This window comes from Equus caballus, chromosome X (genome assembly GCF_041296265.1).
Source record: "Equus caballus isolate H_3958 breed thoroughbred chromosome X, TB-T2T, whole genome shotgun sequence".
Classification (NCBI taxonomy): Eukaryota; Metazoa; Chordata; class Mammalia; order Perissodactyla; family Equidae; genus Equus; species Equus caballus.
The window spans coordinates 125,599,964-125,625,887 of record NC_091715.1 but is presented as its reverse complement, the minus strand read 5'-3'; the positions used below and the strand labels follow the sequence as shown (position 1 = coordinate 125,625,887).

Here is a 25,924-nt window from a genome sequence, read left to right as displayed (position 1 = left end):
TTCCACTTGGTAACTTTTTGGCGCCATCTTACAGCTATTTCAAGTGGGATTCTTTCATGGTGTACATATTTTTAAAATATTGTCATGCTGTGCCCAGGATAGTCACAGAACTTCCACAGCAAGTGCTCCTTGTTGAAGTACAGAGTTATTAATAATGACAAGTCATTTGGATACTTTAATTAGTGTCCTGCACTATTTCCATTAGTTAATATATATTTTTAACATCATAGTGCCTAACGACAATTGTAGCGTAGATTTCCTTGTCACTGCAATTTCCCCACTGGATTATGCCATCCTACGTTTCTGGAGATCTTGTGAAAAATACTAAGAAAAACTTTTTTGCAGGGAAAGCTTACACAGTCAATCAAAAAGATCTTTAATGCCAGTGGCCAAACCTTTTCCTTTCCTCCTTTCTAAACATGTAGAAGGCTTTTCATAATCTTTCTCTTACTCTCCAACCCTTCCTCCCCTACTCACTTGATTCTGAAAAAAGTGGTTCAGAGAAAGGAGATTTGATAAGGTCATCCAGAAATCTCTTCAGAGTCATTTACACCCCAACCAATCCCAGACACTACTAAATGACGTCCAAAAATTCAGTTAGCATAATTTGCAGCAAAGCCCAGCTGTGTATCTTTAGTAAAGTTGTGAAAATAGCTTCTTATACTCATGCATTAAAAAATTTATTTACCCAGATATTTAGAAAAATTATTCATTGATTTATATGTGGGGCTTTTTCTGTTTGGTTCTTTCACGTATCCTCAGAACCAGAAAGCAAAGTAGATGTGCAATAAATATTTTTGAATCAATGCACAATGAATAAATTCTATTTGCTTAAGATCTCATAGTACCTAAGTATTCTGAGCACTAAAAGCTGTTTTTTAGTTGTTTTCAATGTAGAGGTACCAAATAGCTGTTCTAATTTTTACTAGGCAAATCCCATCAAATGCTTATACTAATTTCCTGTAGCAATTTTGAGTATTACTGAGAATTCAGATGAGAACTTGAATTTGAATTTACGGCACCTTTTGCATTTGAATTTATTGCACCAAATTTTGATTTTCTCTTCCCTACACATCATCTTCCCCTCTAAACTGTCCTCCTCCAAACCCCATTGACAGTTATCTTCTTGGACACATTGGAGTCTAGGACAGACCCTGATTTAAAAATTACCAGACCTCTGAAAAGGGCCAACCTTTTTGTACATGGATATTTAATTTAAGTAACTCTAATTGTAAAGTACCCCATCTCCAGTTTTTGTTTTCTTTTGAAACAGAAACCTGAACTACTAGGAGCCTGAATTAGAGGGACAGGTGGACAGTCAGCTCAAAAAGTGGCCTCTGAGCCCTGTCCCTGAGGATCTGTGCCCAGGATAGCATAACTAACGTCGGGGAGCATTAGGAGCTAGATAAGGTCATTTTCTGCTTGGTTAGAAGCTCTCCCTTTGCAGCTAGATCATGACCTGGTCTTTCAATTTGGCTCAAATAAGAAATTTTACTAAAAAGTACTATTGGGCACACATGGCCCTTAACTATCTGGATCCTGCCCATGTCTCTAGCCTCATTTCCAGTCACTCTCCACACACTTTGTGCTGCCATACTTTGCACTGCTTTGCCCTGTATTCCAAAAAAAGTGAATTATATGGTGGAATGTCAGGGAGACATCAGGTTAGTGAGGCAGATGTTTTGGAATAGGAAGCCTCATAGGTGCCCTCACCATTCATAATGATAGGGATGCTTGAGACTAGGGAACTTGGATGAAGAACTTCCTAAGTGCTGCCAATCAGAATGAACTGTTTTCTCCTCTCTGCTTCTGTAATGCTTTGTTTGACACTCTGTCTTTTAATGCTTACCATGCTCTGTACTATATTATACTTAGCTGTGATCATGGATAAATCTCCTACTAGATCATACTCTTGAAGGCAGAGTTTATCTTTATTTTCTTATCTCTCACCACTTTCTACAATACTTTGGGTATAATCAAACTGAATACATATTTTTTAATGGTTCAAAAAGAAAGATAGCACTATAGGACCCAAGAGGGTATCCATTTGAGTTCTATTCAAATTTCCTCCTCCCCATCACTGTCCTGTCTCCACTCCCACCATCATCATCAATCTAAACCCCAGTTACCACTGTAAAGAGATTAAAAAAAAAACATAATTAGGCTGAGGATAACAGAGAGTTCTAGATTCAGATTTAACTCACAGTTATTCAATACTCGTTTGACTGATGAGGAGAAGGAGACTTGCCAAATGCCACACAATTACACAGCTAGTAAGTGGCTCTGCCAGGACTGAAATTCAAGCCCCCTGACACAAAGTCAAAATCTCTCTCCACAACCACTGAACATGTAGAAGAACTCCTCTCACTTTCTACTTTATAATCCTAAAGAAACTAGTTGCTAATCAGAAACATATTCTGTGTACCCCCAGACAGGGAGAAGCTAAATATTCTAACTACATGAGGCTCATTTTATGTACATATTTATTTCCATGTTTATATATTTGTGCCCTTATTTATATTTGTATGTGTATATATTTATGTATTCAGGTATTTAGTGCACTTACGTATTTATATATGTGCGTTTATTTTTTATTTATGTATTTCTTTATCTTACCTGTAGGGCTATGAAGCTCTTACTCCCAATGCTATTAGAGGAAAGCACATCAGTAAATCATACCTTAATTTCCTATAGTGTTTCTGAGGATCTCAGTTTAAAATAGGTGCTGAACTTCGATTAAAATACCCCAGGTCTTAAGCTTCTAGAACAGAGGACAGAGAGAACAGCTGTGTGCAGAACCAAATTTCTGAGCTTCAGGAAGCACCTCGAAAGCCAACAGAATCCTCAACTATGAGAGCAGAAAAAAAGAAAACAAAAACTACTTAAGCTTAAAAGAGAATTAGAAAAATGATGAAAATAAGCTTAGGAGCGAGCGAGAAGTATTGTGACACTGCAGAGGAAGCAGGGACCTCAGAGAGTTCAGAGATATAGCTGGACCAGAGGAGCAGCAGGCAGAACCCAAAAAAAAGGCCCAACATGCGGGAGCTGATATCTTCCACTCTCAAAGTGATACAGGATCATGCAGCTATTTTAAAATGCACACAGGAAAAGCTCATCAAAGACTACAGGATACTGATGAATGAGGTCGCAGGATTGGAAGAAATGCTGAGAGAGGAAAATTACCAAATAAATATCATGGAAGAGAGAATCAGTACAAATGAGGACCAAATTGAGCTTCAGTCTCAAAGGACAAAAGTTTTAAGCAAACAACTCTTCACAGTACAAGAAAAGATGATAGATCTTGAAAACACATCAAGGAGGTATAATATTCGTGTATCTGGCACCCCTGAAGGTACAGAAAATGAGAATAATCTTGAAACTATTATTAAGGAAACTACTGAAAAAATTTTTCCAGAGCTAAACATAAATCTCAACTTACATACAGAGAGAATTTACAGGTCCCCACTCAAATACACCTCTCAAACTAAAAGTCCACATAATTGTACAGTTCTTAAACTTGAAAGAAAAAGAAATCATCTTTCAAGCTGCCCAGAAAAAAGAACTGATTTTCAACAAGGTAAACATAGGACTGACACCTGACTATACCTTACTTACAGTGGAAGAGCCAAAATTGGAACAAGCTCTACTACCAGCTGAAGTTCCTGGGTCTGAAGCCCTGAGTGAACCATCCAGCCAAGCTATCTTTCCTATCTGAAGATGAGAGAAGAATCTTTGACAATCAAGATGACTTCGAGGCATTTGCCAGCAAAACTCCAAAACTACTGGCTTTACCACAAACAGCTGCAGCCCTGTGAGAGGGAGCTCCCGGAGATAAGTGACTAAATTGACTTACAAAGCCAAGTTTCTTAATAGAATGTAGATCTTAGTTTTATGATTAATTGCATTTTTGCCAGAGTAATTAGTGAAAAATGAAGTAAAAATGTAATGTTGACCAAGTTGTTATTAAGTGTCTCTCTCTGTCTCTCTGTCTCTGTCTCTGTCTCTCTCTCTCCTGCATGACAAGGGGAAACAAGAAAAATAAAAAAGAAGATGGTAAGGGATGGAGGAGGGATAAATGGGAGAAAAGATGTGAATACAGCAAGAGAATAATTAAAGGTGAGTGGAATAGGGAGACATTGAAATATGATAGATAAAATAAGAAAAAATAATTTTTATGGTGAATATGAAAGCAACAAACTATATGAAATTAACAGACTTGTTATGAGAAAGAAAGCCTTCCACTGCCCTCTGTCAAGGGTACTTGGATCTTTTAGAAAATTTGACCATGTTCTAAAGCATAAAATAAGTAGAACTCAAAGAGATGTATGTGCATTGAAATGCTTGCCTGCAAACTGATATTTTTAGAAACAGATTGTAAACAGTGGGTGATGTTGCAGTGATGTGTTTTTAAATTGCTAATTTGTGTTGCTCTTGCAGTTTAGATGTCTCCATTTAACTTTAATTATATAATTGGTAAATCATACAATAAATGGTAATAAAATAAGCCAATTGTTGACTTCTATGCTTTGGTTTGGACAAGTGAATAAAAGTTCCCAAATGACATTCCCCTCCCACATCCTCTTTACCATGCCCATGAAGAATGCCTACAATTTGGACACATTGGAGGCAAGTCAGACTCTGAAGCAGAAAAGAGCTTTCCTGGCACTGGCACTTTAAGGCATCCTACCTGTGTCAGACCTAAACTGCTCATAGGAGCCACTCTGCCTGCCCACCCCAGGCAGTGGAGCTGAGCCCACATCTTCCCTTCTGTGGCCATCAACTTCATCCAACACAGGAAAAGGGAACACTGAAATACTTTGAAGCCTACCCTCAGAGCCCTCTTTCATTTCATAAGTCTATCCCTGAACTCCCATCCCCGTGTACTCAGATGTACACAACGTATAAGCACACACATATCTTCTCGCTGTTTCTCACATAAGTAAAAGGCATCTTGTGATGCTAGAAGGATTATTATTTGGGGTCAGTGGGCCAGTAGTTTACCTTTTTGGTAAAGGTTACATGGGCCAAACAGAACTTTGTGGCCCTGTTAGATTGGAACACAGCAAAACCTCATTTTCTCTAACCACACATTAACCTTAAGTTAAATTCACCTATGTAATCATACTGTTGGTTTGCTTTGTGACAGGCATCCAGAAGCCTGATCACACAGACTTCTATGCCTTTTGGCTCACAATGAGACTATTTTGATTAAATAAGTTTCAGTTCTGGTTCATTATTTGTATTTGATTTATTCTAGGTATCTTCCTTCACAGTCCTGAAAATACCCTCAGTTATAGATTCTGGAAGTGACTTAGTGTCCCAACTTGTGCCCTTAATAATTGAAATGTTTGACAAAGGATAAGTTGAAACCCAAGCTCTGTGGGCAGGTCCCCACTTGCCTTTGCACCTCCAAAAGGAGATACTTCCCACCTCCAAAGCTCAAATTCCCACCAAGTCTTGCTGTTGGAACCTAACCTGTCTGGTTGGGCCTCCTCACTGTCTCAGAACACCACTTGTTTAGTCCCATCTCAGTTCCTTACTTTTCTACTTCACCTACCCTCTCCATTACAGAAGATGATGGCTGAGACTTACTGGGGAGTTGGGAGGGTATTGAAACATATTAGCAAACTTTGAATGCATCAAATTGTCTAGAGATCTGACACAGTCCTTAGGTGGCTTACACAGCAGTGAAGTAGGGGGAGGGGGAGTGGACCACAATGCTCCTGACTCTCTTGAATGTAAGAAAATTACCAGGATTCTTGGTAGTTCTTGTTTACCAGTGAGAATCAGTATCCTAAAACGTAAAGCTGGAAAAATGTGGTTTGCTAGTAAATGTTTAAGAAACAGCACTCTGGAAAAAACTGATTTGTTGCATTTGCTTATTCAGTGGTGTAAATTCTCTGACCATGGACAATTTTAAGCTACCAGTGTGATATTACTGAATGATGAGTTGATAAGATGCACACATTCAGCTCTCCTGAACTAGTGCTAGCCAGCTCCACCACATCACTGGGAAAAGGCTAGCTTTGGCCTGTGCTTCTCCTGGTTGGGCTACTATAAGATAGATTTAGCTTTAAAAATCTCGTCGTCCTACACTGGACTCAGTTATGGAGAAAGGCTCCCCAGATCACCCTTGGTGCCTCACCTCCTTTGAGTTCGACCTTCTTGAAGTTTATTTAGCACTCCTCTGGCCCCCAGTACAGCTTTAGTAAGATAGTTGCTCTTTCCTTCTCTCCAGGCTGAGAGTCTTTGGAGCTTAGAAACCTTGTCTTACAAATCGCATTTAGTCCCAACCCTACAGTCCACCACTCTCCCTACTTCAATGTGTATAGTATGTACTCAATAAAATCTTGTGTTTAACAGTTGTCTCATAATCCATAAGAGGTGATTATGAAGCTTTTTCAGGAGAAACCCTCTTCCAGCCCTTATGCTCAAGGTGTGAAAGTGAGAAGGGGTATGGATCAGGAATATTTTCTGGTATCACCACCTCCCAGGACAGTGAAGGTGGGAACTTCCATAGCAGCCCCCTCCTATTCTTCCCACCAGTTTAAGGGATGGAGAGTCAGAGAGGCCCTGACCGTTAGGAATAAGATGGTAATTCTCAAAACATTTCCTACAAGAAAAGTTGTTTAATATCAGCCAACTCTAGAGTAATAAACCAGAATAAAATCCAGGCTTCTTGGACTGTGTATGCATGAGAGATTCAGAGTCACAGAACCACAGGCCTGCTGTATTCCTCATGGGGGAAGCCCAGAAAAGCCAATGTCAAGAACTCCATCTCAGCTAAGTCACAGCCCCAGGCCCTGTTGGTCTTTACTACCAGCTTTAAAATATTGGGCCATTCAAATTTTCTCTAGGGAGATCAGCCAGAGAATGTTTCTCCTTCTGTAGGCAGGCTGCAAGTTTCAAGACCCACAAAGGTAGCTTGGAGGTGGAGCTTCTAATATCTCAATTGCCAGCCAGAGTTTGAATGAGGGGCTTCTATGAAGCCTGAATAATAACTCCCTTCAAGATTTTACAGTGTCCCAGAGCAAAAGGCAAGAGTGAGTGATCTTCTCACTTACACAGCCCCAGGACCTTTTTCAGGTTTCCGTGGCCAGTTAGTGGGGGAACTGGGCTCTAGATTCAGGCTGCTGGTCCAAGAGCACAATCTTCAGCCCAAAGACTTGCAGAGAGCTGGGGGACACTATCACTGCTTTTTACTAGGCTATTAACAATATATTTGATTGGTGCTTTTCTGTTTCACTAAGCACTTTCACAGCTGTTTTTTAAATTTTTCAGTTTTAGTATTCCAAGCGTCCAATGCAGAGGCAGCATAGGGTAGTGGTTAAGAATATGGGACTGCATTTTGCAGTATATACAAATCAAATCATTCTGTTGTACACCTGAAACTAGTATAATGTGTGTCAATTATACCTCAATAAAAAAAATGAAAGAGCTAGATTGTTCAGTTACTTTGCATAAAAAGTTTTAGAAACCTTGTCTACATAAGACTTTTTATAGATATATTAAAATCAATAAAGTGGTTTAAGTAGGAAAAAAAAGGAGTTGGGGCTGTAGTACAGACTACCTGGATATGAATCCTAGCTCTGCCACTTGCTGGCTGTGTTGGCCTTGAGTGGTTTGCTTAATGACTCTGTTTCAGTTTCTTCATCTGTAAACGGGGCTGATAATGATAGCTATCCCATAGTGTTGTTATGGAAATAAAATGAGTTAATATTTATAAAGCACTTAGTGCCTGGTACTATCATAATGATTTCTTTATAAATGTTTTCAAATTGACATGGATATTTCCACCCTGACAGATAATAATTATCACTACTGTATTCCAAATAACCATCATGTTTGGCCAATTTTACCTCCTAAATGTTTTAGAAATCCTGACTCTCCCTTCCTTCTCTGCTTCCACTGTGCTAGTTTAGGCACACAGTAACAGCAAACAGCTTGCAGTTCTCCATACCTTACTTGCTGGCCTTTCCTATGGCAATCCTCTGACTCTCGCCGCACCCCCTTCTCTGGCTATCTCCTACTTGTTCTCTATCACTGTTTATCCTTGGACCACAAACTTCTTAAGAGCAGAAACTACCATTCTCTGAATTATCAGCGAATAGAACAATGCTTGGCACAAAGAAAATGCTCAACAAACATTTATTAAATTAATAGATGCTTGCTGTGTCCCAGGCACTATGTAATGGTTTATAGGAGGATTTTCATTCAATCCTACCCAAAACTCTGTGTGATGGTAAGCACAATTATTATCCCCATTTTATGAATAAGAAAACTGAGACTTGAAGAGGTTAAATAACTTTCACAGAAAAGTCACATATTTATATTCATATGGCTATTCTATTCCTTATGTGATAATCTGCAGTTTATTATGATGTGTAGGAATAGAGGGTGTCAGGAAGACACAACTGAAAGCACTTGACTCATGAAGATATAGTATTCAATTTGCCTATTAAAAGAACTGTTACTTCATTTTTACATAGTTTGTTTTTAAATTACAGTATTTTTCTTTAGATAATTTTTAATCTTTTATGAGGGTAGAAATGCACATGAAGAAAAAATCTAGCTATTTCTTGCAACAATCAATTGATCTGTGAGTCCATCGGATGCTATACTTTAATCTCATCATATAGTGTATTTCAGGAGCTTCGGTTAGTATCTTATCCATACATTATCATTGCGAAAAGCCTTTCATAGTTGGCTAAATTTGTGAAAGGTTGTCCACATCATTGAAATCACCATACTTTAAGGCATTTTGGGAACGCTTTACAGGTTAATAATAATAAGTAGAACTAGTAGTATGGTAGCAGCAGCTGCTACCATTTATTAAGCACGTCCCATGTACCAGGCCTTCTGTGCTATAAGTTTTATTTGCACTATCTCATCAAACTCCTGTGCAGTAGCTTCTGTTGTTTTCTTTATTTTACAGATGGGGAAACTGGGACTCAGAGAGTTTAACTCACTTACTTGAGGTCACTCAGCAATTGAATAGTGGAATCTAGACTGAACTCCAAATTTGTATGTCTCTGTCTCTAAAGCTTGGGCTTTGATTCGAAGCTGGACTTTGAAGGCTGTCCAAGTTACTTAACCCTCTCTGAGCTTCAGTTTCCTCATCTGTAAAAGTGTGGGAAGTAACACATCTTGTAAGGTTACTATGAAGATTAGAAAAAGTAGGTGCCCAGGGCCCAGAGGCACATAGTAGGCATTTAAACCATGGTGGCAATGTTTCTGCATAAGTGGGACATTAAATGGGCAGAGGAAGATCTGAGATCCCTTTAAAGGCATTGGGGAGCTTGAGAGGAGGGATCTACAGCTTCGGCAGTCTTAAGAGCTGGTCCTCTCCTCTCCAGAATACAGTGACCCAGTGAAACTCTGAGCGACAGGCGAGGTGGCAGGGGCCTGAATTTGGCTCCAGCAACCTCTGCAGGGAGTCAGGAGAGAGGCGGGGAGCTGGGAGGGGCGTAGAAACCCCGGTCGTCAGAGGACTGCAGGTGTCAGGCAGAGTTGGTGTAGGTGGACTCCCAGAGCCTGGCGGAGAGAGGGGAGGAGGTTGGAGCCGGCCAGCGAGCAGGCGGGGGAGAGAGGGAGGCGGGGCGTGGAGCCTGAGAGGCTGTCCTTAGACAGCTCTTCTCATGCCGGGCAGTTTGCTGCATCTGGAGGAGCTCACTGGAGAATCTCCAACATCGGAGCGGGCCTTCAACTACCGTAAGTACCTGCAAATGAGCGCATAGTCCTGTGGCTGAAGATTAAATACTGGCCATCAGATCCTAAACAAAACCCCAAAATAGTCTCCCGGCTGTAATTAATTGCCGTAAATCAAACTGCTCCCCAGTCTGTCCTCCCACCCCCTTTATCCTTCCCTTTCTCCTTCCCTCCCCGGAGCGCAGCCTTGCCTCGCCGAGAATCCCTGGGCACTGTAGATATCTTCCCTTTTCCTTCTCAGTCTTCCCTCCAAACCCTTAGCGGAGCATGTACCCAGCACCCCGCCGAGCCCAACCCCTTTGATTGCTAGAGCCCTCAAAGCTATTCAGGGGGCGAGCCATTAGACATCTCGGATATGACACCCTCAGAAGCACTGCGGCGCTGCCTAAGGGAGGGGAAAGTGCTTGGGTTGGAGTAGAAGCAGAGGGTAAAAAGGCTAGACAGGCGAAGTTGGGGGTGGGGGTTCGAGTGTGAAAGGCCAAAAATGGGCGTGGCCAATTAACCTGAAGCTTGCGGCTGCTTCCCACATTCCCTGGGTATAAGGTTCATCATTTTGGCTGGATATAAATGGTATGGTTTCCTTAGTGATTTGGGGACGTGTCAGCTATGCTGAGAAGCCTAGCTTCCATGATTCCGCTCAAGCCCGGAGGAGGCAAAACTCTGGTTTAGGGGTCCAAGTGGCAAGGCTGGATCTCAGATGAATTCCTGGGCAGAATCCCAGGTTAAACCTTTCCCTTGACAGTAGAATCCAGCTTCCCCAATAAATCCTGGCCCAAAGCCTCAGGGGAACAAAGCAACAGGGTGGCGCCCTAGCCTGGGCCTGGGCCTGGCCCTGAGAGGAGTGGGGACAAGGGGCTCTAGGAGCTGAGACAGAAAGAGCAAATTTAGAGTCCTATACCAGGTTGATGCCTCCTTTGGGAAGAAAAATAGTCACCTCTTTATGAAATGTTCACTTTGCGTCTGGCACTGTACATATGTTATCTCTGATCCAACGTGACAACAATGCTAGGTAGATATTATCCCCCAACTTTACAGATAGGAAAAGTTCAGAGAAGGTAATTTGAGCATCCTTCATGTAAATCTAAGTGTAAAGTGAGAAATGCAAAAGGAAACTGTGTCTCCTTGGATCTCTGACTGTCCACTTGCTTCCTACAGCCCAGATGTTTGAAAATGAATCTTGCCTTTTTCCTGCTCCTCCATCCCACCCCGTGTTAGTGCTGGAGCAAGTTAGACGCTGTGGCACTAGGATCAGTTTGGGGAAGAGAAATCAACTCTTTTCTGTTCTGGGAGTTGCCTTTACCCCACTCCACTGAGATAGGATTAAATAGCTGGGGTCAGCCAGGACCTCAGACTCTGAATAGATTGTTGGTGGAGGAGAATTAGCCTCAGTCTGTGTGGTGGAAATACACCTTCCCTTGGCAAAAGGATACGCTGGGTAGGGGAAGCGGGAGGAGAGACAGGAAAGGGTAAGGGGTCTGTGGTCAATTGTGATTTTGGGGAAAATGAGAAGGCCTCCCTGAACTCAATATTTTTGCCAGATTCCCCAAAATTCAAACAATTATTTTTTTCCTTAGGAGCAATGAACAAAAATGCTTACAAATTATGGGCGGCCAATAAGTCGTTTACACCTCATATTAATTAGCTCAAGCAGCTTGATTCCCCAACACCTACTTGAAATGGGGGTTTTGAGCTTTCGGGGGCAAGAAATAAGAATGAGAGCAATATTGGATCTGAAGCATTCCACAGATGGTAAAGCCTGGATGGGACGAAATGGGAAAGGTGAAGGAGGCTAAGAAAGAGGACAAGGGCTGCCTCTGGGAGTTTAAATGCTGGTTTTAGAGCATAGGCATTGGAGTTTAAAAATTTGAATTTTGGCTCTGATATTTAATATCTTTTGACTTTGGGCAAATTATATATCCTCTCTAAGCCTCAGTTTCCTTGCCAGCAAAATGGGAATGATAGGAATGCTTCCTTTGCTAGGTTGTTGGAGGACTCAGACTATATATATATTTGAAAAGGTGACTCTTTATACCTCTCATCTCCTTCATCCCATGGGGCTTCTGCTGGCCTGGATTAGGTCGTCCTCCGGGCCTCTGAGATCCCAGGGACAAACAGACATCTCAGCAAATCTGACACCCTAGATAACAGACAAGACTTTGGGTGGGAGGAGGGCAAAGTGGGGAAAAGGGGCAAGGAGAGGAAGTAGCAGGTGATCTTGTAATACCCTGTATGCCTGTGAGGGAGTGGAAGGTAGGGTTGTCAAGTGCAGTTTAGTGATTCAGACTAAACTTTAAGGAGCAGGACAAATCCCCTGAGTAAAAACACTTCTGCTTTTAGATCTCACCACCTGCTGAGAGGCAAAGCCCTTCAAGACTCAAAGCGCACATTGAGTCCCAGAGGCCCCATGACCCTGGACAGGCCAGGGAAGGGGGCTACCATGCTGTGGAAATTCACTCTCTTGCTCTTTTGCATTCGTGAGTACAAGGAAGGAGTGAGGGGCAAGTGAGCCTATCATAAGTACCCCTGCGAGTGGGTACCTTGGGGAGGGAGAGGAGAGTATTGAGATTTCAGGGTGGGTAGGGACAACAAGGAGGCACTTCTTTTTTTTTTTTTTTTTTTTTTTACCATACTCTCTCTTTTCAGGGCTGAGTCTGGGTATGACATCAGTGGGTAAGTGAATTCTGCCACCTCAGGTACCTTCCTTCCTGAAGGCTCTTAGACATCGGCCTGCCTGCATGGCCTGGACATAACTGCTTTGCGATCCCAAAGACAATTCCCAGATTGAGTTGGTTGGGAATCAGAGTCCCTCACTTCATGACTTGGTTTCCCGTAGAATAGTAAAGAGCTTTATCTCAGGTGGAAAGGAAGCCAGACTTGACACTTTATTCCCCAACTCACTTGGATTCCTTGAACAAATATCCTGGGTCCCCATCCCACCCCCACACAAGCAGATACTCCTGTCCCCAGGGGAAGACAAAAGGAGGAATCTGGGTAGGGGCTTATTTTAAGGGACATTGAGGGAGCATGTTATGGGGAGGGAGGAGGTTGGACTGCTCACATCTTTGTGATCTTTGGAAATGACAGCGATACAATCTCAACCGGAGCTGTGGATAGAGACCAACTACCCCCAGGCTCCTTGGGAGAACATCACACTTTGGTGCAAAAGCCCCTCTCGGATTTCAAGCAAGTTCCTGCTGCTGAAGGATAAGACACAGATGACCTGGATCCGCCCTTCCTACAAGACCTTCCAAGTTTCATTCCCCATAGGTGCCCTTACTGAGTCCAATACAGGTCTTTACAGGTGCTGCTACTGGAAGGAGACAGGCTGGTCAGAGCCTAGTAAAGTTTTAGAGTTGAAGGCACCAGGTAAGAAGACCGAAAGAGATAATTAAGAATAAACTCCAGCTCCTGGGATTCAAACTTGCCTTCCCAGAGCAGAGTTCATTTAATTAATTCATTTGTTTACCTCAAATGCATGAATGCATGTATACAGACATTCCACAGTTAGTAAATAAGTGCAATGCAGAATAAGGATGCAGACTCTGGAACAGATGTAGAAGGCAGGTTCTCAATGTGGGGGAGACTTGAGCTGGGGGAAGGAGGGGTGGCAAATAAGGATCATACAGGTAAGGTTCATTTAAGTAGAGCTCTCCTCTGCTGTTCCCCAAGCAGTACTATCCTTGCTCTACCTGAATTCCAGTTCATTCTCTCCTTCCAGGCCAGCTGCCCAAGCCGATCTTCTGGATCCAGGCTGAGACCTCCCCTCTTCCTGGATGTAATGTTAATATACTCTGCCATGGCTGGCTGCAGGATTTGGTATTCATGCTGTTCAAAGAGGGATATGCAGAGCCGGTGGATTACCAAGTCCCAACCGGGACAGTGGCCATATTCTCCATTGCCAACATGACACCTGAGAGCGAAGGGGTTTACATCTGCCGCACTCATATCCAGATGCTCCCCACCCTGTGGTCAGAGCCCAGCAACCCCCTGAAGCTGATTGTGGCAGGTGGGTGTGGCTATGGCTGCTGGGGTCTGATGATCATTGTCCCTGGGATCATGGCTGGATGAGCCAGGGTTTCTGATTTTACTTTCCTTGGCCAGTTGCTAGGCCCTGCATGGCCCAAGAGCTAGAGTTATTTGACATTTTACTGAGATGCAAATTAGAATCACACATGATACCAGGCAGATGTGTGGGAGCCAATCGCTTGGCTAGCGAGTGAGCCCAGCCAAATGTCCAGCAGCTTCAGCTCATCACAGCTTTGTTAGTCTCTAGTTGTTGAATATCGTGCATTTATTCATTCCTTTGACTAATATTTATTGAGCACTTAATATGTGCCAGGCACTGCCATTGCAGTCTTATAAACTGATTTTTTAAATTTTAAATGTATTTTTATTGTATTTGTGATTATTATTTTTAAGTGTGGAGAACAGAATGAATTGCTAATGCTGGTGATAAAAAATAAAAAATGACAAAGAAAGTGATAGTTCATATTTTAGAAATGGCTTTATAAATTATTTTAGTCCTTTATATATAAATCCAGTAAGGCAGTACCCCTTACAACAGAAGGCTCCCCAAAATGTCCAACTGCCAGACATACACCCCAGCCCAAACTCCCCCGCTCCATGGCCTGGATGCTTCTAGACAGAATTGGCCACATTTGCTTTAGTTCCTCCATTAAGCTAAATACACTTGGGGAAAGCTGTGGCACTACAGAGAGTACCTTGGACTTAGAAGCAGTAATCCTGGTTTCTAGTTCCACCTCTGACACCACCTCCCTGTGTGATCTTGAGCAAGTCACTTCACCTCTGTGTGCTGTGGTTTCCCCTACTCTAAAATGGGATAATGGAATCTATCCAACCTACTGTATGATGCCTTTCTGTGCCTCAGTTTCCTGATTTGCAAAATTGGTATAATAATAATGCCTACCTCACAGGGTTGTTGTGAGGATTTGCCTAAATATAAAATGTGTACAGTGCCTGGCATATAAGTTCTCAATAAATGGTAGATATTAATTTTATTAGTATAGCTTTTTATTGAGGATCAAAGAACAAAGGGTTGTCTGTTTGAACTGTGTGCCTGGATGTTTGTTGTATGAATGTCCTTCCAGCATAGATTCCAATAACACACACTTCTGCAGTTATCTGTTCACTGGTATACCTCACTAGGCCATGAACTTTTGGCTGGTGGGGACTGTGTCATCTTTACTTATAGATCCCTAGGCCTACAGGATGCCTGACACATCCAAATTCTCAATGAGTATATGATGGAGCTGATCCTTCCAATAATGAATGGGTGGGTCTACCTGGGATTGGGGCGGGTAAGGAGGAGTAGTATGGGAGTGAGGTTTGCCCTCTATTTTGTATTATAATCTCCTTGGAGAATAATACATGGAAATGAGGGTGTGGCCCCACTAACAGAGATTTCTTTGGGTTGCGGATTTACTGTCCTATCCTTCCTTATTGGCCTCTTCCAGTTTCCTGTGGGAAGTAGGGTCTTATGTGGGCTTAATGTGTTCAAAAGCTGTCCTTAATACTGCAGTAGCATTCGTACTCTACAAAGATGGAATCAAAGTTATTTTCAAAAGTTTGGTTTCCAGAGTGGTCAAAGAACTACATTTGGCATTTCAGGGACCTAAAAAGATACAGGGAATTACAGATGTAGATATTCCACTGAGACACACCCCTACACATAGTTAAAGCTCAGTGGAGCTGACAGAGTCTGGTGAGAGAGCAAGGGCACAAGTGAATTTACTACCCTTGATTACCTCCTAGAAGAGGCAGAGATTCAAGGAAGAGAGAGGGAGCAGAGGGTAAAATTCAGCTACTACTTTCTATCTAAAGAAACTAGGAAAATAAAACCAGAAGATAATAGGGAAGAATCATCCTACCTCTAATTCAGGGTCTCTTCCCTTTCTAGGACTCTATCCCAAACCAACTCTGACAGCCTATCCTGGGCCCATCATGGCACCTGGAGAAAGCCTGAATCTCAGGTGTCAAGGGCCAATTTATGGAATGACCTTTGCTTTAATAAGGCTTGAAGACTTGGAGAAGTCCTTTTACCGCAAGAGGCCAATAAAAAATGAGGCACATTTCTTCTTCCGGGCTTTGAAAATCCACGACGCTGGACATTACCTCTGTTTTTACTATGATGGGTCAAACAGGGGTTCACTTCTTAGTGATGTCCTGAAAATCTGGGTAACTGGTAAGAGGGGGATGCCATGGGACCTATGTTAGGGGCCAAGGATAGACAACTCCTTCTGGGACCCCAGGAAACCTAATCATGCAGCGAGGGCTAACAGTGGGGAAGGGAGCAGAATTTGTACAACTCGGTTTAGGGTGGGATTTGCCAAGGGTGGACTGGAGGGAGAGGAGGAAATAAGCTCTATGTAGTGGGAGGGGGAAGTCAGACTATTAGCCCTTTATATTTTGGATCTTGTCCTAGACACTTTCCCCAAGACCTGGCTACTTGCTCAGCCCAGTCCTGTGGTCCAAATGGGTCAGAACGTGAGCCTGTGGTGTCAAGGGCCAGTGGATGGAGTGGGGCTTGCACTCTATAAGAAAGGAGAAGACAAACCACTTCAGCTGTTGGATACCACCAGCATCGATGACAACGAGTCATTCTTCCTCAACAATGTGACCTACAGTGATGCTGGCATCTATAGCTGCCACTATCTCCTCTCCTGGAAGACTTCCATCAGAGTGACATCACACAACACCGTGGAGCTTGTGGTTGTAGGCAAGTCCTAACAACTGTTGTTTGATTTTATCATCATTACAGTGTTCTAAGAATGAGCTAGTGGCCCTGTATCCTCTTGGAGTTATGAGTCAAGGAAAAACACAGTAGGAGTGTGGCATAGAATTTTCTCCAAAAACTTTAGATACCTTTTCTCCTAGGTTTGTTACTTAAGCCCTACCTCTCAGCATGACCTAGCTCCATTGTGACCCTGGAAAAGTTATTTTCCTTCAAGCCAGGGGAAACTTACAGATATGAGGTCTTCCTAAGTGAAAGTAGGCACCCAGAAGTCTTTAGAGCACCAAGGAGTAGGTGAAGGGGTTCTGATGCACATTCAAATTTTGAAGCCACTGATCTTGTGGAAGTGTAAAGGAAGAGAAGACCCGATAGGGACCTGAGAAACATTTGTTGGGGGAGGGAGTAATGAGTGCAAGGTCACTTTTCTAACTCTGGTCTCTGGATTGGTTGCAGACAAGCCATCCAAACCCTCCCTGTCAGCCTGGCCCAGCACCATGTGCAAGCCAGGAAAGGCCATCACCCTTCAGTGCCGAGTACCTTATACAGTACTTGAATTTTCTCTGGAATGGGAAGAAAGAGCAACATTCCAAAAATTCTCGGTGGATGGAGACTTCACCATCAGTAATGTTGAAGGGAAAGGCACAGGGACCTACAGTTGCAGCTATCGCAGAGAGGCACACGCTAACATCTGGTCACATCGCAGTGAGCCCCTGAAGCTGATGGGGCCAGCAGGTGAGAGGACAACTCTCCATAGGGATGCCCCTCCAAGGCTTTGGCCATGACAACCCTGGGATCCCGGATCAATTCGCAGAAAGATATGGAAAGGGGAGTCAAGGGCTTGTAAGTCAGGGCCCTTGGGTTTGGGCATCCTTCTCCTGGGGTGGTCTCACAATCAGTCAAAGGCAGTGAGCAGGATACTTTCAAGGCTCCCATTATTCATGAAAAAGAAGGTCACTGCTGTCTCACCTTCCCTTCACCTTCAGTAACGCCCCCCCCCCCCCATGAATGTGTTTACTGCCCCTGTCCCCATCAAGGCCCCTGCTCTGGTCTTCTCTGGCCACAGGCTTTCTCATCTGGAATTACGTTCTGAATGAAGCTATCAGGTTGTCCCTAATCATTCAGCTTGTTGCCTTGCTGTTGGTAGTGCTGTGGATAAGGTGGAAATGTCGGAGACTCAGAATCAGGTAACTGTCTTGTCCCAGCCCCGTGTTCCTCAATCTAGCTAAGTCCAGGCTCCTCAGAGACTCAGGAATGGGTCATGCCCAGTTGAGACAAGCCACAGGGGCACATCCTTTGTATCCCTTACCTTCTGGGCTTAAGAGACAATACTTTCTCTTCCCGGCTGTTTCTCTTTTGCCTCACAGGAAAGTTAGCACCCAAGCCAGAGGGTGGAGAATTGCATAATTCTCAGAGACTGGAAAGTAATCAAAACCTCATTCACTTATCCCCCTGGGAGAATGCCTAAATCTCCTTCCCAAACCACCCTGCCCCTCAGGGATGATTGATGTCTCCCACATTAACTTGGTCTGAACTTTTTCTTTTGTAAGAAGCCATGCTGTCCTGTCTCCCAGGATATTATCCAATTCACATCCCAACTTTTTACCCTTACCTCTGGCTCTCAAGGGCTAGAGAGCCTTGTGATCCATCCTAGTTGCCATAGAAACCAGTCTCTCTGCCATTCTGGCCTCTAGCCATCTGTGCAGAGCATTCTGAGAATATAATCTTAATCTGGATGGACCTGATGAGGCAATGGATTGGGCCAGGGAATCAGACTTTTTCCTCTGACCTATAAAATGTCAAGCCAAACAGGTTCCCCTACATTTCCTTTGATCTTTTGCTGTCCCCTGGACTATTCTCCTCTCTCCCTGATCCCCATGGCCTGTGCTCAGGCTATTCTGCTTGAAAATAAGAAGAGAAATGGCAGCTCATAGCCTGATGGGGGCTTCAGCTCCTGAATGCCTTACATACTTCCCCCTACCCTCTGCCTCTGGCTATATACCCCCCTCACCATGATCATAGGCCTTTGTGTGCCTGGGAGTATTCAATACACAATGGATGATGAGTATGATTGTGTGTGTCTGTGTTTTCTGCTGAGATCTGGCAAACAGAGTGCTTGGGTAACAAGAAGGGAGCCAGCCACCTAAGTGTTCTGCAAAAACCACCACCCTTTGAGCTTTCAAAAAGTTTTGGTAGGGATCTAGTTCTCCTCAGAATCTGTCACGAGCCCTGCATACATTGGAGTAACCTCCAAGCCAGGGGTTAGAAAAAAATGTAGCTTCAAGGGCCCTACCTCAGCCCAGAACCACTGCATCAAAGAATGAGTTCAGAAACCAGATTTCAGAGAAAGCAGCTTGAAAAGCATGTTTTCCTTGCCAAGAAGGAAGGTCACTGTTTTTTAAGTAAAAATTGTTAAATGGATTTCGGCTTAATATCATCTAATTCTACAAGACCCATAACCCAAAGCTGCTGCACATTTCGAGTCATAATCTGGGTCGGGGTAGAGAGATCCCACTCTCTGACAAGCTTAGCTCAGCACTGACAATCCTGGTAATTCACCACGGCTGCCTAGGCAACCTTTTCATAACAAAAGCAGGTGAGGCAGGTCGGTCTGAGGACCAATACTGCCATAATAAAACTGCTTCCAAACTTAAACTTGATGACAGAGAAACACCCAAAATTTCTCCCTCCACCCCCACACCCACCACCCAGAGCTGCCGATCACACTGAGCTCCAGAGGTTCTGAGAGCTGGGGTTACAAAAGCATTTTCACATCTGACATCTCAGTTCCAGCAACAGCCTAATCAGGGGCCATGGGGAGCTGACACATGATATAGGCTGGGGAGGGGGGAGGGGGCGGGGGGCACGTGGGTCATGAAAGAGCAAGAGGTTTGTAGGTGGTGAGGCCCTCAAAAAGAAAAGTCATCGATGTCAGAAAAGATTATATCCCATTATCCTGGCCATATCCAATCCCTATTGGGTGGTGAGTAAGCCAATGACATAAATTGCCGCCCCCTTCTCTCCGCCCTCCCCCTAATCCCAGCAACTCCTCTCATCTCTTTTCTGGTCTCGCTAGAGAAGCCTGGTTGCTGGGAACAGCTCAAGGGGTCACCATGCTCTTCATAGTCACGGCCCTTCTCTGCTGTGGTGAGTACAAGGGGGTGGGGAAGGGGCCTGGGCAGAAGGCCGGGGTGAAGTCTTGTGCGGGAGGGGGAAGAGCCCTGGCAGCAATTTCTTTTGCAGGACTGTGCAATGGGGTATTGACAGAAGAGACTGGTGAGTTTTTTCCTGCTCCTGACTGGGACATTCCTCTCTGGAGATCCGAAATAACTACAGAGTGTCAGTGTCAGTGGCCAGGGAGTGACTGGTTGAGAGGGAAGGACAGCCAGGAAGGGGCACTTGCTAAAGCTGCTGGCAAAATTCAGCCTCCAACTCTGCTTTTCTGCCTGCAAAATTTCCCCCAAGCTTCTGCACTTTTCTGAGGCTCAGCTGAGACATCAGCTTCCCCTTCCTGCAGCACCTGCAGAAGGAAAGAAAGAATTTGGATTTGGGTTGAAAGGGGAGGTGGGCAGTGTGATCTGGGTAGGGGGTTCAAGGGCAAGGAGAGGGGGAGGGACAAGGGAGGATGGCTTCATTAACTCTGCTGTTTCTAGAAATAATCATGCCAACCCCTAAGCCTGAGCTGTGGGCAGAGACCAACTTCCCTCTGGCCCCGTGGAAGAACTTAACCCTCTGGTGCAGAAGCCCTTCTAGCTCAACTAAGGAGTTTGTGTTGCTGAAGGATGGGACCGGGTGGATCGCAACTCGCCCAGCCTCAGAGCAGGTTCGGGCTGCCTTCCCCCTTGGTGCCCTAACCCAGAGCCACATCGGGAGTTACCACTGCCATTCATGGGAGGAGATGGCTGTGTCGGAGCCCAGTGAAGCACTTGAACTTGTGGGGACAGGTAAGAAAAGGCAGAGGGTCCTTCCGGAGTGATCTCCAGTGCCCCTGGAACTCCAGCACTGTCTCTGGGGGAGGAGAATGCACAGAGACCCAAGGCCAAGGGGTTTGTGCTGCTTGTAGGAGAGGAGGGGCACCTAAATGGGGGAGGGAAGTAGGGAAGAGAGCGAGAGGAGGATGACAGGAAGAGCCAAAAACCAGTCCAGGATGGATTTCTTTTTGGCTAACAAAGTGACTCCAGGTGTCCCATTTGGGCACCTCCAAAGCTCGAACTCCTTTTCCACCCTATTTTGTTTTCTAGACATCCTCCCCAAACCTGTCATTTCTGCTTCCCCCCCAATCCGGGGCCAGGAACTGCAAATCTGGTGCAAAGGATGGCTGGCAGGCATGGGGTTTGCTCTGTATAAGGACGGAGTGCAGGAACCTGTCCAGCAACTTGGTGCTGTTGGGAGAGAAGCCTTCTTTACAATCCAAAGAATGGAGGATAAAGATGAAGGCAATTATAGCTGCCGCACTCATACTGAAAAGCACCCCTTCAAGTGGTCTGAGCCCAGTGAGCCCCTGGAGCTTGTGATAAAAGGTAGAGCTGGAAAGGGTGTGTGAGGGGGGAGGGAAGAGGCCAAACTCTGGGTTAGACACTACTCTCTCCACAGCAAACTTTGCTGCTGGTCCTAGGAGCCTGTGTCCAATCTTAGAGCCAGGCAGGCGTGGCGCTGGGAGTGCCAGGGCCTCTGGCTGCACGATATTAATAGCCATAATCGTTATTAATAGCTGGGGTTTGTGGAGGGTGATTTAATTTTTCTAATTATTTTCATATCAATTATCTCATTTAGCTATAGAGCAAATATTCATGGGAAGTGGAGCAGGTACCATTTCCCCTTCTTGTCCAAATGGGCAAACTGAGGCTCAGGGAACAAGCAGAGCCCCAGTGATAATTCATTCTTTTAGCTAGCCTCTATTGCCTGCCCTGATGACAGGGAGGATTCAGCCCAAGGAGGTGAGGGGTCAGGGTGAGGGGTTCCTGTCCATCTGCAAAGTGGATTTGCCTTGATTTTCATGTGCACCTACCTCTGAGTGAAGTACTATAGAAAACAAAGCAACTTTCTGAAACCAAGATTTGCTATATTGGCTATCTTTCTTTCTTTTTTTTTCTTGATTTTGTTTTGCATTGTGTTTTGTTTTTTGACTTCTAGAAATGTATCCCAAGCCCTTCTTCAAGACATGGGCCAGCCCTGTGGTCACTCCTGGTGCCCGAGTGACTTTCAATTGCTCCACGCCCCACCAGCGCGTGAGCTTTATTCTTTACAAAGATGGAAGTGAAATAGCATCTAGTGACAAGTCTTGGGCAAATCCGGGAGCCAGTGCAGCTCACTTTCTGATCATTTCGGTGGGCATTGGTGATGGAGGGAATTACAGCTGCCGCTATTATGACTTTGCTTTCTGGTCTGAGCCCAGCGACCCTGTGGAGCTCGTGGTGACAGGTCAGGAGTGGGGAAATTCAGGTGGAGGCCGTACTGACCCTGGGACAGTGGGTGGAAGGGCTACCAGCAGGAGAGGAAGAAGTATTTCTTCTAAAAGTCACCGATAAAATGCTTAGGACAGTACCTGACACATGGTAAACAGTCCATGTAAGGCAGCTGCTAGTATTCTTATTAATACAGGAAGAAGAGACAAAGGAGAGGAGGGAGGCAAATAATTCACTTCTGGAGAAAGAAGTGAGGCAGATGGGGGTGTCCAATCCCCGCAGCTAAGTTCACATTGCCTTATTTCTGAAATCATTTTGTGGCTTGGCCTTGAGCTTTAGGCTCAATGGCCACTTTTTCTGTAGCTAGACTGTCAGAGATTGGTGGGCTGGATAGCCCTCAGAGAAAGGGCAAAGACCTTGAAATGTCAGCTGCATATTATGCAGCCATTACAAATGATAGTTTTCAAAGGTTGTTTAACGTCATAGGAAAATGTTTACAATATAAAGTTAAGTGAAAAGTATTCAACTACACAACTATGTATACAGTAGGATCCCAATTATGCAAATAGTTATAGCTACAATGACATAGGCATGTATGGAAAAAAGTAAATGGAAAAGAAATATGTAAAAATGTATAAAGAATGATTATCTTTGAGTGGTAGAATTGTATTTTCTTCATTAGGTTTTTTGTGTATTTTATTTTCTACAATAAACATATATTGGTTCTTATAATAACACCAAAAAAGCAATTTGCAGATTGTGGGGGGCAGATATCTCTCATGTTGTGGTCTCTTTAATTTCAGAATTCTACCCCAAACCCACTCTCCTGGCACAGCCAGGTCCTGTGGTGCTTCCTGGGAAGAATGTGACCCTGCGCTGCCAAGGGGCTTTCCAGGGCATGAGGTTCGCCCTCTTGCAGGAGGGAACCCTGGTTCCGTTACAGTTCCAGAGCACTCCAGGGAACTCAGCTGAGTTCCTCCTCCACACTGTTGGAGCAGAAGACTCTGGGAACTACAGCTGTGTCTACTATGAGACGACCATGTCAAACAGAGGATCACATCTCAGCAAGTCCATTATGATCTGGGTGACTGGTAAGGACAGACAAGACATAGGACTGGAACAAAGACAACTGGGGTAGGAATTAAGGAGGGTAATCCCTCTTGGAAGCCTAGGCTAGGCCACCGAGGGGAACTATTGTGTGTAGAAGGAGAAAGATAAAGGATTAATCCAGCAATTAATGTTTCCATACTCACCACTTTACATCTTTGATTTATTCCTAGACACATTCCCCAAGCCATGGTTGTTTGCTGAGCCCAGTTCTGTGGTTCCCATGGGACAGAATGTTACTCTCTGGTGCCAAGGGCCAGTCCATGGCGTAGGGTACATTCTGCACAAAGAAAGAGAAGCCACTTCAATGCAGCTCTGGGGATCCACCAGTAATGATGGGGCATTTCCCATCACCAATATATCTGGTGCTAGCATAGGGCGTTACAGCTGCTGCTACCACCCTGACTGGACGAGTCCTATCAAGATACAGCCTAGCAACACCCTGGAACTCATAGTCACAGGTAAGGGGAACATGCTCTGGAGTGGGCGTGAGAGTGTAGAATGGAGTAAATAGACTTGGAGATGGTTCATGAGAAATTGTTTTTGAGGAGCTCAAGGACAAGCAAGCAATGAACTTCCCTCTTTATTGAACAGAGACTCCAGGGGTGATGCACTGGAAAGTGGACTCCTCTCTCTGACCATAAGTTAATTTCTTCTAGGTTTGCTCCCCAAACCCAGCCTATTAGCCCAACCTGGTCCCATGGTGGCCCCTGGAGAAAATATGACTCTTCAGTGTCAAGGGGAATTGCCAGACTCAACATTTGTCCTTTTGAAAGAGGGTACTCAAGAGCCCTTAGAGCAACAGAGGCCAAGCGGGTACAGGGCTGACTTCCGGATGCCAGCAGTAAGAGGTGAAGATTCTGGGATCTATAGCTGTATTTATTATTTGGACTCTGCTCCCTTTGCAGCCTCCAATCACAGTGACTCCCTGAAGATCTGGGTGACAGGTAAGGTCCTGGCGACTTCAGTAAGAGTCTGGATTTTGTAGTTTTTAGTAGCTAGCTCTAAGGGTTTAAAGCGCTGGGTTCAGGATGACTTCTTCTAACTCTGTGTCCTGGCTGGTTGCAGATAAGCCCCCTAAACCCTCCCTGTCAGCCTGGCCCAGCACCATGTTCAAGCTAGGGAAGGACATCACCCTTCAGTGCCGTGGACCCCTGCCAGGTGTTGAATTTGTCCTGGAACATGATGGGGAAGAAGCACCTCAGCAGTTCTCAGAAGATGGAGACTTTGTCATCAACAATGTAGAAGGAAAAGGCATTGGAAACTACAGCTGCAGCTACCGCCTCCAGGCCTACCCTGATATCTGGTCAGAGCCTAGTGATCTCCTGGAGCTTGTGGGGGCAGCAGGTGAGAGAATAATCCCTCCATGGTCCTGGCATGACACACCTGGGATCCCAGAGACAGTCCCCATCAAGAGAGCCCAAATATGTAGTTATGAAGGTTTGGGGTCAGAGACCTCAAGTGTGGTCATCTTTCTCCTAGGGATGGTGAGGAGATGGGACCTCAGATTCACTCAGAGGTAGTGAACAGGATACTTTCAAGGCCTCTTCCACCTCCAAAATGGAGGGATGCTTCTGCCTCAGCATAAACACTGCCTCTGACCACCCCCTCTGCAGTCTCAACACATGGCTCCCGAGTGAAACCTGGAGGAGGCCAGATGAGGGGGCAATGAGAGATTAGGGGAACACTATGTGTGCTAACCTCTATGGCCTTGGTTTCCACTCTTTTATCATCACAGGACCTGCTGCTCAGGAATGCACTGTGGGGAACATTGTCCGAAGTAGCCTGATCGTGGTGGTGGTTGTAGCTTTGGGTGTGGTGCTAGCCATAGAGTGGAAGAAGTGGCCTCGACTCCGAACCAGGTAAATGCCTGATGTCAGCCCCCTTCTGTGAACCCAGGTCTGTTGGAAAAACAATGATCTGAATGCTCCTTCAGCATCTGAGCCCCACAATGCAACCTATTTTCGGGTTGATGGTTCTGGATCCTCCCTTAGTTAAGTCTTTTTCTCTACACAGGGATTCAGAGACAGATGGAAGAGACCAAACCATAGCCCTTGAAGAGTGTAACCAAGAAGGAGAACCAGGCACCAGCACTAACTCTCCCTCATCAATCTCTCAGGGAACCTCAGTGGAACTGCCAGTCCCAATATAATAATCTCCTCCTTTACAAGAGCTTTCCTTTCCTCTCTCTTATCTTCAGAGACCTGAAAATCTGACTGGTTACCCTGGGAGTCAGCCCTACCTACCATTCTTGGCCACTAATCACCTGAGCTGAGTCAAGGGATTCTGGGAGTTGAGAGCTCTACCAGGGTGAGATGTTTCCTGAAGAGAGTTCCCTGCCCCTGTAACTCCTCACTGTACTGATTTACTGGTGCATGAAATTCTATTAAAAATGTATTCTTCTGAATAAAGAGAGTATTCACTATTTAACTGCAAAAACTATGGCAGTGATTTTCTATTGGTCTCTTGTCCACTTATAACTTAGCAGAAATGGTGTTTTGGAGCTGACCTCCATGACAGAATAAGAGCACACGGCTGCTAGTACAGAGAAAGGAGCTCAAGGATGGGATGGGGAAGGAGGGAAGGCTCCAAAATAGTACTTTCCAATTTGGTTTGAGACATGGTCACTGAACAGAATGTCCTATTGTCTTTCCATCTTATTATTGAATGAATGGATGAGTGAATGAATGAATGAATAACAATGTTCTCTCCAAGTTAAGCCTGAGGAAGGCAAACACTGAAGTCACACCCTTTTCACCGTGTTACTTCTAGGTCCGTAATACACCTGCTTTCAAACTTCAGGATTAGCCCTCTGCAGAACTCTGAAACTGGCAAAGTGTGCTTTGTGGCCCTTACCTTATAATCACAGGGTGTACACGAATTCACTCTTAAGTTAGGACAATTAATAAAAGATGAATACTTTGCGCCTCCCTAAAGAGTCCCGTTTTCCCAAAGG

General features: G+C 44.5%; 1 protein-coding gene across 1 annotated transcript; it reads left to right on the top strand.

Moving 5' to 3' along the window:
• The first annotated feature begins 9,472 nt into the window (after positions 1-9,472).
• On the top strand, positions 9,473-25,407 carry IGSF1 (immunoglobulin superfamily member 1). Its single transcript, XM_001491217.7, has 21 exons — positions 9,473-9,515; positions 9,650-9,711; positions 12,046-12,182; positions 12,352-12,378; positions 12,793-13,074; positions 13,427-13,714; positions 15,626-15,910; positions 16,151-16,444; positions 16,913-17,191; positions 17,523-17,643; positions 19,533-19,603; positions 19,700-19,732; positions 20,110-20,400; positions 20,698-20,976; positions 21,590-21,877; positions 22,665-22,952; positions 23,142-23,429; positions 23,628-23,915; positions 24,037-24,315; positions 24,707-24,830; positions 24,985-25,407. Exons 3-21 carry the CDS (start codon positions 12,113-12,115, stop codon positions 25,118-25,120), a joined length of 4,011 nt encoding a protein of 1,336 aa, XP_001491267.2. The 5' UTR covers positions 9,473-9,515; positions 9,650-9,711; positions 12,046-12,112; the 3' UTR covers positions 25,121-25,407.
• Positions 25,408-25,924: the final 517 nt, after the last annotated feature.